A 14,432-nucleotide genomic window follows, 5' to 3' on the forward strand; every position below is an offset into this window, starting at 1 on the left:
GTGCCCTGCTCTGTCCTGACGTGTCCTGCTCTGTCCTGACGTGTCCTGTCCTGACGTGCCCTGCTCTGTCCTGACGTGTCCTGTCCTGACGTGCCCTGCTCTCTCCTGCCGTGCCCTGCTCTGTCCTGCCCTGACGTGCCCTGCTCTGTCCTGACGTGCTCTGTCCTGACGTGCCCTGCTCTGTCCTGCCCTGACGTGCCCTGCCCTGCTCTGTCCTGACGTGCCCTGCTCTGTCCTGACGTGCCCTGCTCTGTCCTGACGTGCCCTGCTCTGTCCTGACGTGCCCTGCTCTGTCCTGACGTGCCCTGCTCTGTGTCTCATTGACACTGATGACTATGACACCTATATACACGGTCTGGTTAAATTGCCCCATTTGGCTGTGTGACAGGAGGCCCGTTCCTTCGGTCAGGGTTCACTGAAGCACAGCTCCTGCCAGGGAGGCAGCTCAAGACACACGCCGCCGGTTGATTGACACACTAACAATGGTAGTGCACTGTACAACCCTTGTTTATGGCTCTGCACAGAGGTAATGGGGATGCTGCTACAACAAGCTACACTATTCAGTATTCAGTTGTAGTGCTCTTTCCTGGTTGGTGTTGATTAGGAGTCCTGTGACTTAATATTTTCTGATAATATATATTTGGTTTTACATCCAGCCCCAAGAGGTGGATGAAGGTACACATGAACAAAAGCGTGTGGACACCTGCAGGTCGAACATCTCATTCCCATCGCTGCTAAAACAGTCTCGACTCTTCTGGGAAGGCTTTCCGCTAGATGTCAGGCCCTGATGTTGGGTGATTAGGCCTAGCCTCCAGTCGACGGTCCAATTCATCCCAAAGGTGTTCTGTGGGGTTGAGGTCAGGGCTCTGTGCAGGACAGTCAAGTTCTTCCACAATCTCAACAAAGCATTTCTTTGGGCCTTCCCCAAATTGTTGCCACAAAGTTGGAAGCACAGAATCGTCTAGAATGTCATTGCATGCTGTAGTGTTAAGATTTCCTTTCACTGGAACTAATGGGTCAAGCCCGAACCATGAAAAACAGCCCCAAATCATTATTCCTCCTCCACCAAACTTTACAGCGGGCACTATGCAGTCGGCAAGGTAGCGCTCCGCTGGCATCAGTGTTAAACAAAAGATATGTTTGAGATTCTTCAAAGAAGCCAACCTTTGCATTGACAGCTTTGGAAACTCTTGGCATTCTCTCAACCAGCTTAACCTGGAATGATTTTCCAACAGTGTTGAAGGAGTTCCCACATATTCTGAGCACTTGTTGGCTGCTTTTCCTTCCCTCTGCCGTCCAACTCATCCCAAACCATCTCAATTGGGTTGAGGTTGGAAAATTTTGGAGGCCAGGTCATCTGATGCAGCACTCCATCACTCTCCTTCTTGGTCAAATAGCCCTTAAACTGCCTGGCGATGTCTTGGGTCATTGTCCTGTTTAAATCTCAAAATTTGGACTCTTCAGACCAAAGGACAGATTTCCACCAGTCTAATGTCCATTAGTCATGTTTCTTGGCCAAAGCAAGTCTCTTCTTATTATTGATGTCCTTTAGTAGTGTTTTCTTTGCAGCAATTCAACCATGAAGGCCTGATTCACACTGTCGCCTCTGAACAGTTGATGTTGAGATGTGTTCTCTTTGCTTATTTGAGCTGTTCTTTTACCAAATAGGGCCATCTTCTGTGTACCCCCCAACTTTGTCACAACACAACTGATTGGCTCAAACGCATTAAGGAAAGAAATTCCACAAATTAACTTTTAGCAAGGTACACCTGTTAATTGAAATGTATTCCAGGTGACTACCTCATGAAGCTGGTTAAGAGAATGCCAAGTGTGCACAAAGCTGTCATCAAGGCAAAGGGTGTCTACTTTAAAGAATCTCTCAAATATATTTTGATTTGTTTAACACTTTTTTGGTTACTACATGATTCCACATGTATTATTTCATAGTTTTGATGTCTTCGCTATTATTATACAATGTAGAAAATAGTAAACATAAAGAAAAACCCTTGAATGAGTAGGTGTCCAAACGTTTGACTGGTTCTGTTTACATTTTTGAATACGGCTGTAACGTAACAAAATGTGGAAAAAGTCCAGGGGTCTGAATACTTTGAATGCACCGTATATCTAAACAAATATGCTTAATCCTCCACCACTGCCCCAACAGCAGGCCCCACCCACCCCACAGCAGCACCTCCACCCCCCCCACAGCAGCACCTCCACCCCCCACAAAGCAGCCCCCATCCACCCCAACAGCAGCACCTCCACCCCCCCACAGCAGCACCTCCACCCCCCCCACAGCATCCCCAACAGCAGGACCCACCCACCCCACAGCAGCACCTCCACCCCACAGCAGCACCTCCAACCCCCCACAGCAGCCCCAACAGCAGGACCCACCCACCCCACAGCAGCACCTCCACCCCACAGCAGCACCTCCACCCCCCCCCCCACAGCAGCCCCAACAGCAGGACCCACCCCACAGCAGCACCGCCACCCCCAACAGCAGGACCCACACACCCCACAGCAGCACCTCCACCCCCCCCACAGCAGCACCTCCACCCCCCCCCCCCCCCACAGCAGCACCTCCACCCCCCCACACAGCAGCCCCTCCACCCCCCGCCCCCCACAGCAGCCCTCCACCCCCCCCCACAGCAGCACCTCCACACCCCCCCACAGCAGCCCTCCACCCCCCCCACAGCAGCACCTCCACCCCCCCCACAGCAGCACCTCCACCCCCCCACAGCAGCCCCGCCGTCAAACACAGGTTATCATACTTCCAGCGTTTCCAGAGGGGATTTTGGCCAATATGTTTCTTAAAACACATCACTGATTCACTAAAGAGATCCCAATCCCACCGTCTGTCTGTTAGGGCAGATCAAACGGCCTGGCACACCTGCTCTGTGGTTGCTGCATGCCTGCACAGCTCTTTGGTTTAACTCCTCAGAAGCAGTTCACATTGATGTGGTTCAGCAACTGTTTTTAACTACTGAGCCAGGTATGATGTGAGGCTGAGGCTCCATCACAAACCCATAGACCTTGGCTACAGTTTAGGGGCTTTTTAATAGTTACAGAATATGTGAAGTAACATCTGTCGTGCTTCCACATCAGATATGCAGCTTTGTCTGTTTACAGTATTCTTACATTTGTCTTGAATGTGGACACCTGAAGACCCATTGGATCTCTCCTCGGTACTGCATGTTCTTTGGCAGTAGAAATGACGACAAGGGCTGTGGACTAGCTTGAGTTTTAATAGAAACACATGTGTGATCCAACTCCATCTGAACTAGAGTCGCTGAAGACAGAACACAACAGTATGTGGCTGCTGATCCCTCTGCTCCAACAGCCTTTGTGCCACTGCACAGCCAGGGCACGCACACACAGACACAGGGCAGCAGCTTGCAGACACAGGGCAGCAGCTTGCAGACAAGAAGCTTTCTTGCCTTCTTTGCTTGCATCTCACCCCACCCACAATCAGATATGCTTGAGCCTCTCTCTGTGCTGTGTGCACTCAACAGCAGCCAATCTGGGACTACACTAATGAGAAATGTTGGGGACTGTTAGTGCACTGTTAAAAATGTAGGCTATTACCAGCAGTAGTTCATCAGAGAAACAAAGACCCCAAAAAATATTGTTGAATCCTTTTAGGCATGAATCATTTAATTCGACCCTTATCTAAAAACATGTATTATTTTGTCATTACCGATAACACTGAGGAAATCAGACAGCGTCACCGGAGGTCAGGGGCCGTGTCAACTTCACATCAATCACCATTCTGATTGCTGTCAGTCTTCAGTTTTCTAAAGTACAGATAGAGACTGACTCAACCAACCCAAATTCATTACAGAGTGTTCATTGGAATATGAAAACAGAATGGGGCCTAAATGCATTAAATCCACAGCTGGACATCCTGGACAAAAACACAGAGTTGGGCTGAAGAAAAGTTTGCTGATTTAGAGTAGGTATATTCTTCCCAATAGCTATTTCATTTCAGTCAAGACCTCCAAATCACCACCTGCAACCAAAACAATACCTTTCCCTGAGTGTCAATGCAGATAAATAGCTGGTAGATCTTGTAACAGAGAGTCATGAGTCTTTGTCCTTTAGCTACACGGTCATGTAATACCACAGGATGTGTAGCTACTCATCTCTCTCCAGACCAAGAACAGCATTGGCTAATGTTTTGTTCTCAGATTGTAGAGACTACTGGATGAACTGACGGGATATCATGATATTATCGTGTAGGTATTGTGTGTGTTGAGTAGCTAACGACGTGGCTTGGAAGTTGCCTTAAATAGCTACTGTGTTGTCAAAGTACCAGCAGGCTACTATGGCTATCAACTCATGCAACTAGTCAGGTGTAACTGGCAAACATTCAATGGACCACGATGAGTTTAGGCTGAAGTTTGATTTACATTCCCCTCGAACTGGACAACTAGGAAGAAGTAGTTAATTCACTGGTTAGATAAAGTTGGATGAATAAACACTTCGGTTGTTAAGTTATATGGATTAGCAAAAGTCGGCTAACTAGAAACACTGGAACTAAATTAGACATAAAAATCATACGAGGTACCGTTAGCTGAACACAACCAAAACATCATGATAAGCGACAATAACTACATGTATAGGCCAGATATGTGTGGATGTTTGAACAGTGAACATTGTAAAGGTTAGCTGTTCGCTAAGCAGAGATAACATAGCAGGCTAACAAGCTAACCAAAATACGCGCTAGTTGGTTTGACTTGAATAGCTCATTGAAAACTGTTACTTAGCCATCTATACCTGTAATGAAATGCCCTCCATAAAAACAGGAGAAATCAGCTGGCTTGTAAGACATCAGTAGGACTCAATGTTCAAACCTTGGGATAACTATTTGACTACAGCAGAGGGGGAGGGCTGCTGTGCGGACTGGGCCTGCAATGTCTTGGTTCTCTGTCGCTCTCAATTTGTACAGACAAAAACGTTAACGCCAAAGGTCGGATTACACCTCGACCACTGGCCCAATTTCCCCCAAACCGGGGTCGCTGGGTGCCAAAATAATACCGGTTTGACATGCAACGCTTCCCTGGTGGAGCATCGTGGATATTTTTAAAGGAAAAAACAGAGGGAAAAAAAACTCACCGCATTAATTTCTCTTCTCCTCGCAGATCCAAGATGGCTGTGTACTCTAAAATCGAGGATGCTGGGTATACAGCCTTTACCCTCTGACCCTGCCTCAACCTCCAAAGGCATCTCCTGTAGCTGTTGCCGTGTTGGGCGGGTGCTCTTTCTGCGACTGTTGCCACCGAAGACTCGTCTCCCTCGCTTCATGTTTCTCTCTAAACAGACCGTGAAACATCTTCCGTGACCGAGCATGATCTATATAGACATTGAAGACGTGAATTGTGACGTGGCCTATGAAATGACATTAGAAATATGACACATTAAATGTAAATAATTGTTTTCACCCCCCCCCCCCCCCATCTCCCTTTCATCACAGAACCTCACTGTTTTGTCATTTGTTGCAGACAAAATGATACACATTTAAGTGAACAATGTGATAGTTTGCTCATTGGAATTCATGCTCAGTTGCAGGGGTCATGGGCTAAAAAGTGATGATGATTGTGATGATGATATGGAGACACTGCCCCAATCAATCACATGTTGGAATATAGTTTAACATGATATTGAAGTGATATGACTAACTTTAATGTGCAAGATGCCCAACCATGTTGTATGTATTGTCTGTTTGCTTTGACAGACAGCCACCATTTTCCTCACCATTCAGTGTTTATCCTCCTTTTAATCTGACCGTTTTCAGGTTATAAATAAAAGACAATGCTCTTTTGAGGCAACAAGAGATGTTAATAGACGAGCCAGTGTTATTACCGCTCCGGCTCACTCACTCACAGCTCAACCTCTTCTGCACAGAACATTACAAATACCGCAACACAATTATTTCATTCAATCTTCTTCGTCTGCTTTTATGGGAAATACAAGGTCACGGTAAATATTGCACGATGAATCTCACATATGTTTCAATGTAATATGGAGATCCGTTGCGTTTCTACATGTGCAGTGTCATTCATTGATTTATGGCTCAATTTATTTTTTATACACAAAAGATGGGAGATACATGGTGGTTGCTGCTCGTGCTTCTGTTGACTTCCCCCTGTTGGTAAGGAAGTGAACTACTACAGATCTGTTCTTTCAGCGTACTGAGCGTACAGTTACTGTAGCATCAGCATTACCCTGGGCAATGAATATCAGACAGTTACCCACTTTCAATTCATTTTGCATCATTCATTCACACCTCTTGCATGTTTAGGCCAACATCTTTGTTCCCCGGGTGGAACTAGAGTCTTCATCTCATTTAATGAATCTGTCCTTTGTGTTGTTGTTGTCTGTCAATGGTCAGGTCGTCTGTTGATGTTACCCAGACTATGCTTCGGTTGACCTATACCTTTCTGTTTGGGCAGCTCTACAATAGCTAGATATCCTCTGTTCTCCTCCAGACCAAGACAGGTCTCAATGGGCCAGTGACAGGAGCGGTAAGGGACTGACTGACGCTCGTCCAGGTGTGTATAATGCATTCTGCCAGAGCCAACCCATTCAGCATGAAGGAAACGTGAGCATGATGAGAACCTGCCAGAATCTGCCACCTGGTTCCAACGGTCACCTAGAAGGAACTGTCACTGGTCGCGTTCCCTTGCTCAGACGTTGCATGCATCAACCAATGGTTGCGTGCCACGTCATCGACTGCGCTGTCGGGCACCAGATGGCAATAACATATGTGGTTAGGTGATAGGTAAAATATCTATCCAGGCGGTGTGTAAGATCTGGCTCCAGCAACATCTCAGTATGGGTACATGAACATTGTCTTAAAAAACAAATATGGCCACTCAGAGCCGACAGTGGAGCAGGGTAATTAACTAAATATGACTAATGATTCCATTCTACAAGGCTGAATGAACACAGTTATTAATTCATGTATTATTATTTTTTAAACATGGCTGTGTTGGCTTGAACTCTTGAAGGCTTCCACTGTGAGGAGGGAGGGAGAGAGAGAGAGAGAGAGAGATGGAGGGAGGGAGGGAGAGAGGGAGGGAGGGAGAGAGGGAGGGAGGGAGAGAGGGAGGGAGGGAGGGAGGGAGGGAGGGAGGGAGAGAGGGAGGGAGGGAGAGAGAGAGAGAGAGATGGAGGGAGGGAGGGAGAGAGGGAGGGAGGGGAGAGGGAGGGAGGGAGGGAGGGAGGGAGGGAGGGAGGGAGGGAGGGAGGGAGGGAGGGAGGGAGGGAGAGAGGGAGGGAGGGAGGGAGGGAGGGAGGGAGGGAGGGAGGGAGGGAGGGAGAGAGGGAGGGAGGGAGAGAGAGAGAGAGAGAGAGATGGAGGGAGGGAGGGAGAGAGGGAGGGAGGGAGAGAGGGAGGGAGGGAGAGAGGGAGGGAGGGAGGGAGGGAGGGAGGGAGGGAGGGAGGGAGGGAGGGAGGGAGGGAGGGAGGGAGGGAGGGAGGGAGAGAGGGAGGGAGGGAGGGAGGGAGGGAGGGAGGGAGGGAGGGAGGGAGGGAGAGAGAGAGATGGAGGGAGAGAGAGAGAGAGATGGAGAGAGAGAGAGAGAGAGGGAGGGAGGGAGGGAGGGAGGGAGGAATGGGTGTTGGGTGGAAGGTAGAGCAGCCGAGCTATCCGTCTGATTAGCGAACTGTCAGTCACAAGCTTGCCCTGTGCCATGTTTCCAAACCGATCACATTGAACGCAGCTTAGAGAGAGACAGCAACCACTGTGAGAAAATAAACCCACGCTAATTGTCTTGAAGTTAAGATGAGGTGCAGCAAATTCATCCATAATGGAGGAAATTAAGTTGACACACGACTACGGGCTTGGGGTTTTCTAAAAAAAAATCGACTTTTCTTCGGTTCTGTATAAGAGCCAGTTTATAAGGTAATGGGTTCCAAACAGAGGACATTTTGTCACAACAAACTAAAACTTTACAAAAATATAAAACTGTATCAGACCCCTTTGACTTCTTCCACATTTTGTTAGGTTACAGCCTTATTTTAAAATGTATTAAATAGTTTATCCCCCCTCATCAATCTACACACATTACCCCATAATTACAAAGCAAAAATGTTTTGTCGAAATTTTTTGCAAATTTCTTTAAAAAAAAAGAAAGAAAAGAAATGGAAACATTCCATTTTATTCAGAACTTTGTTGAAACACCTTTGGCAGCGATTACAGACTCGAGTCTTCTTGGGTATGACGCTACAAGCTTGGTACACCTGTATTTGGGGAGTTCTTCCCATTCTTCTCTGCAGATCCTCTCAAGCTCTGTCAGGTTGGATGGGGAGCTTCGCTGCACAGCTATTTTCAGGTCTCTCCAAAGATGTTCAATCGGGTTCAAGTCCGGTCTCTGGCTGGGCCACTCAAGGGCATTCAGAGACTTGTCCCGAAGCCACTCCTGCACTGTCTTGGCTGTGGGCTTAGGGTCGTTGTCCTGTTGGAAGGTGAACCTTCGCCCCAGTCTGAGGTCCTGAGCGCTTTGGAGCAGGTTTTCATCAAGGATCTCACTGTATTGTGCTCCATTCATCTTTACCTCGATCCTGACTAGTCTCCCAGTCCCTGATGCTGAAAAACATCCCCACAGCATGTTGCTGCCACCACTATGCTTCACCGTAGGGATGGTGCCAGGTTTCCTCCAGACGTGACGCTTGGCATTCAGGCCTGGGAATCTTGTTTCTCATGGTCTGAGAGTCCTTTAGGTGCCTTTTGGCAAACTCCAAGCGACCTGTCATGTGCCTTCTTCTGAGCAGTGGCTTCCGTCTGGCCACTCTACCATGAAGGCCTGATTGGTGGAGTGCTGCAGAGATGGTTGTCCTTCTGGAAGGTTCTCCCATCTCCACAGAGGAACTCTAGATCTCTGTCAGAGTGACCATCGGGTCCTTGGTCACCTCCTTGACCAAGGCCCTTCTCCCCCATTTGCGGCCAGCTTTAGGAAGAGTCTAGGTGGTTCCAAACGTCCTCCATTTAAGAATGATGGAGGCCACTGTGTTCTCGGGGAACTTCAATGCTGCAGAAATGTTTTGGTACCCTTCCCCAGATCTGTGCCTACGACACAATCCTGTCTTAGAGCTCTTTGGACAATTCCATCAAATCAAATCGATCTCACTGCTTGTTTTTTTCTCTGACATGCACTGTCAACTGTGGGACCTTATAAAGACAGGTGTGTACCTTTCCACATCATGTCCAATCAATTGAATTTACCACAGGTGGACTCCAATCGAGTTGTAGAAACATCTCAAGGATGATCAATAGAAACAGGATGCACCTGAGCTCAATTTCGAGTCTCATAGCAAAGAGTCTGAATACTTATGTAAATAAGGTATTTTTGGGGGTTTTTTTATATACATTTGCACAAAAAAAAATGAACAACCTGTTTTCTCTATGTCATTATGGTGTATTGTGATGTCATTATGGTGTATTGTGATGTCATTGTGGTGTATTGTGATGTCATTATGGTGTATTGTGATGTCATTGTGGTGTATTGTGATGTCATTGTGGTGTATTGTGATGTCATTGTGGTGTATTGTGTGTACATTACTGAGGATGTTTTATTTTATTTAATCCATATTAGAATAAGGCTGTAACGTAACAAAATGTGGAAAAAGGGGGAAGGGGTCTGAATGCTTTCCGAAGGCAGTGTATATCAGTATAGTGGCAAAGTAAGAAATACCGGAGAGAGAGCATATAGATATCCAGAATATTCTTTGTGACTTTCTTTTTTATCAATGCAGTACAGAATGTTAAAAGAAGCAGCGTTCAGCAGGACTTGTGAATGACATAGTCCTGTGTCCCACAGTGGTACATGGAAGTGGAACCGATGAACTGTCACACGCATCCTCCCAGACTGCACTCCTATTCTACTTCCTCTTCTTCTCATCTCTGCCACTTCTTCTTCTTCTTCTTCTTCGTCTTGTTACTGTTGCCTTTTCCAACAGTCTGAATAGGGAGACAGTAGATGTGCATCGGGATGTTCTTGTAATAGCTGGTTACAACAGGCCTGGCAAAACAGAGACAGTCAGCATGGTGTAAATACAGTAAAACAGCATCTGTAGAATAAACTGTACTACCAGGTATGAACAGGTTACCAGTAGGGTATCTCCTTTGGGAGGAGACTGTACTACCAGGTATCAACAGGTTACCAGTAGGTTATCTCCTTTGGGAGGAGACTGTACTACCAGGTATCAACAGGTTACCAGTAGGGTATCTCCTTTGGGAGGAGACTGTACTACCAGGTATGAACAGGTTACCAGTAGGGTATCTCCTTTGGGAGGAGACTGTACTACCAGGTATCAACAGGTTACCAGTAGGGTATCTCCTTTGGGAGGAGACTGTACTACCAGGTATCAACAGGTTACCAGTAGGGTATCTCCTTTGGGAGGAGACTGTACTACCAGGTATCAACAGGTTACCAGTAGGGTATCTCCTTTGGGAGGAGACTGTACTACCAGGCATCAACAGGTTACCAGTGGGGTATCTCCTTTGGGAGGAGACTGTACTACCAGGTATCAACAGGTTACCAGTAGGTTATCTCCTTTGGGAGGATTAATGTAGTATATGTCCTTGATAGCCTTTCACTATCTCATAAATTCATACTACAGTATCATATCTGGAGAGAAAAAAATGATATTGTAAAGTCTGTGGTACGTACTTTTTGAGGCGCTGGTTGAGCTGGAGAAAGCACAGTGTCCTCCAGCGTAGCCTGTTGTCCTCCTGTCGCAGAACGTTCAGCTCTCTCTGTCTCGCCACCTCCCTGCGAAGACGGTCTATCAGCTCCTCCTCCATACGCGCCAGCTGCACAGCAGAGAGCCCAGGGAGACTCCTTTTAGTATCCACATCACTGCTTTAGTTAACCACAGGGAGTTATAGCTGTGGCTCTTCTGTGTGTTGACTGCAAGGTGACTCTGCATAGATAAATCCACCAAGACGGATTTTGCCAAAAGGGTACATTACAAACTGAACAGACTTCTAGCATTCAGAAGCACTATCCTCAAGTATCCCACCCAAACACACAAGAAGCACTATCCTCATGTATCCCACCCAAACACACAAGAAGTACTATCCTCACGTATCCCACCCAAACACACATAAGTGACAACCCTCGCTGCTCACTCACACAAAAAGCCATCTGTTCCAGCTTGAGGACAACTTATCGACAACAACATCGTGGTCATTTCAGCCAGCACGGAGCCCATCATTTCAGCCAGCATGGAGCCCATCATTTCAGCCAGCACGAAGCCCATCATTTCAGCCAGCACGAAGCCCATCATTTCAGCCAGCATGGAGCCCATCATTTCAGCCAGCACGAAGCCCATCATTTCAGCCAGCACGGAGCCCATCATTTCAGCCAGCATGGAGCCCATCATTTCAGCCAGCATGGAGCCCATCATTTCAGCCAGCACGGAGCCCATCATTTCAGCCAGCACGGAGCTCATCATTTCAGCCAGCACGGAGCCCAGAGGCTTTATGACTGCAGTTGTGAATGAACAGAGACAAACTCTCTGAAACAAGATGTTATGAGTATCTTCTGTTGTGGTTAAACACAAACAATACTGTATGTTGGGGACATCGTATTGCATTGGTAAAGGATTCCCAACCACGGTCCAAATGAGGCAGATTGAATCTAATGATGTATTTTAGTGTATTTATTTACCTCTTCTCTCTGTCGCTATCAGCCAGATAACAACCCTGTAAGATGGCTGAGATAAGACATGATGATGACAGTCAGTACAGCCTCTATAGCGTTATCCCCTCTCACAGTCAGTACAGGCTCTATAGCGTTATCCCCTCTCACAGTCAGTACAGGCTCTATAGCGTCATCCCCTCTCACAGTCAGTACAGCCTCTATAGCGTTATCCCCTCTCACAGTCAGTACAGCCTCTATAGCGTTATCCCCTCTCACAGTCAGTACAGGCTCTATAGCGTTATCCCCTCTCACAGTCAGTACAGCCTCTATAGCGTCATCCCCTCTCACAGTCAGTACAGCCTCTATAGCGTTATCCCCTCTCACAGTCAGTACAGCCTCTATAGCGTTATCCCCTCTCACAGTCAGTACAGCCTCTATAGCGTTATCCCCTCTCACAGTCAGTACAGCCTCTATAGCGTTATCCCCTCTCACAGTCAGTACAGCCTCTATAGCGTTATCCCCTCTCACAGTCAGTACAGCCTCTATAGCGTTATCCCCTCTCACAGTCAGTACAGCCTCTATAGCGTCATCCCCTCTCACAGTCAGTACAGCCTCTATAGCGTTATCCCCTCTCACAGTCAGTACAGCCTCTATAGCGTTATCCCCTCTCACAGTCAGTACAGCCTCTATAGCGTCATCCCCTCTCACAGTCAGTACAGCCTCTATAGCGTCATCCCCTCTCACAGTCAGTACAGCCTCTATAGCGTTATCCCCTCTCACAGTCAGTACAGCCTCTATAGCGTCATCCCCTCTCACAGTCAGTACAGCCTCTATAGCGTTATCCCCTCTCACAGTCAGTACAGCCTCTATAGCGTTATCTCCTCTCACAGTCAGTACAGCCTCTATAGCGGTATCTCCTCTCACAGTCAGTACAGCCTCTATAGCGTTATCTCCTCTCACAGTCAGTACAGGCTCTATAGCGTTATCCCCTCTCACAGTCAGTACAGCCTCTATAGCGTTATCCCCTCTCACAGTCAGTACAGGCTCTATAGCGTTATCCCCTCTCACAGTCAGTACAGCCTCTATAGCGTCATCCCCTCTCACAGTCAGTACAGCCTCTATAGCGTTATCCCCTCTCACAGTCAGTACAGCCTCTATAGCGTTATCTCCTCTCACAGTCAGTACAGCCTCTATAGCGTTATCTCCTCTCACAGTCAGTACAGGCTCTATAGCGTTATCCCCTCTCACAGTCAGTACAGCCTCTATAGCGTTATCCCCTCTCACAGTCAGTACAGCCTCTATAGCGTCATCCCCTCTCACAGTCAGTACAGCCTCTATAGCGTTATCCCCTCTCACAGTCAGTACAGGCTCTATAGCGTTAACCCCTCTCACAGTCAGTACAGCCTCTATAGCGTCATCCCCTCTCACAGTCAGTACAGCCTCTATAGCGTTATCCCCTCTCACAGTCAGTACAGCCTCTATAGCGTTATCTCCTCTCACAGTCAGTACAGCCTCTATAGCGTTATCTCCTCTCACAGTCAGTACAGCCTCTATAGCGTTATCTCCTCTCACAGTCAGTACAGCCTCTATAGCGTTATCCCCTCTCACAGTCAGTACAGCCTCTATAGCGTTATCTCCTCTCACAGTCAGTACAGCCTCTATAGCGTTATCTCCTCTCACAGTCAGTACAGCCTCTATAGCGTTATCCCCTCTCACAGTCAGTACAGCCTCTATAGCGTTATCCCCTCTCACAGTCAGTACAGCCTCTATAGCGTTATCTCCTCTCACAGTCAGTACAGCCTCTATAGCGTTATCCTCTCACAGTCACACTCTGCTGTGATCTGATAGCTGTGAAGATGTCACCACCGCTGCAAGACAACTAACCGACTGCTGATCCCATCTCATCTCTCTCTCTCTCACACACACACTGCTGGCCCCATCTCATCTCTCTCTCTCTCTCACACACACACACACTGCTGATCCCATCTCATCTCTCTCTCTCTCTCACACACACACACACTGCTGATCTCATCTCATCTCATATACACACACACTGCTGATCTCATCTCATCTCATCTCATATACACACACACACACACACACACACACACACACACACTCAACTGTGATATTCAATACGAGTGTTTCTCTCTCTCCACCCACCCAGGGGCAAGCAGCTTCTGAGGTAGACTCCATGACTACCTTTCCCACAAGTCCTAGAGGCAAAATAGAAGACGTTGTAGTTCCTACCACATGTACTGTACCTCCTCAAGTAGATGCTTGTTGTCCTCCACTTTCCTCTGGTGTTCCTGGATGGGGAGCTCCTGGAGGGGGAGCTTGGCTGGGTCTCCCCTCTCTTTGCTTTGAGTAGCAGGGTTGATGGGAGGGAAAATACATGGCCTGTAAAAGGAGAACGGTGGGGGGACATTAGATGATGCTCCTTTTTCTAACACATTCTTAAATATATTACTTTATTTTCCAACACATTTCCAGAACATTTAAACCTCCAGACATGATTTTCATAAGCGTTTCGTTCCACTGACAGCAGGTTTTCTAAGTGAGCAAACGGCACGTTGACAAAGTGAATGATGGCGCAGCAGCAGTCCACATAGTGTAACCGTGAAGTCTCCCATTTACCAATGTCTTCCTCTCTCGTTGCTTCCTTCCCTGCCTGCTGTTAACCAATCAGATGTATTTACTGTACATTGAGCCTTGCCACTGTAACGTATCCCTGCTCCTGAAAGAGAGGTTGTGGTTCGGTCCTGCATCGCCGTGGAAAATCT

At 47.5% G+C, this 14,432-nt stretch overlaps 1 protein-coding gene across 1 annotated transcript in view; it reads right to left on the minus strand.

Moving 5' to 3' along the window:
* LOC139395213 (CCR4-NOT transcription complex subunit 2-like) overlaps positions 1 to 5,319 on the minus strand; it is an 84,399-nt gene extending 79,080 nt beyond the window's left edge. Inside the window, exon 1 of the mRNA XM_071142858.1 lies at positions 5,116 to 5,319. Coding sequence (XP_070998959.1) covers positions 5,116 to 5,304 — 189 coding nt within the window. The 5' untranslated portion in view covers positions 5,305 to 5,319. The remainder of the gene's footprint in view (positions 1 to 5,115) is intronic.
* Between the last annotated feature and the right edge of the window lie 9,113 nt (positions 5,320 to 14,432).

The sequence above is a fragment of the Oncorhynchus clarkii genome, unplaced genomic scaffold (genome assembly GCF_045791955.1).
Source record: "Oncorhynchus clarkii lewisi isolate Uvic-CL-2024 unplaced genomic scaffold, UVic_Ocla_1.0 unplaced_contig_798_pilon_pilon, whole genome shotgun sequence".
Taxonomy (NCBI): Eukaryota; Metazoa; Chordata; class Actinopteri; order Salmoniformes; family Salmonidae; genus Oncorhynchus; species Oncorhynchus clarkii.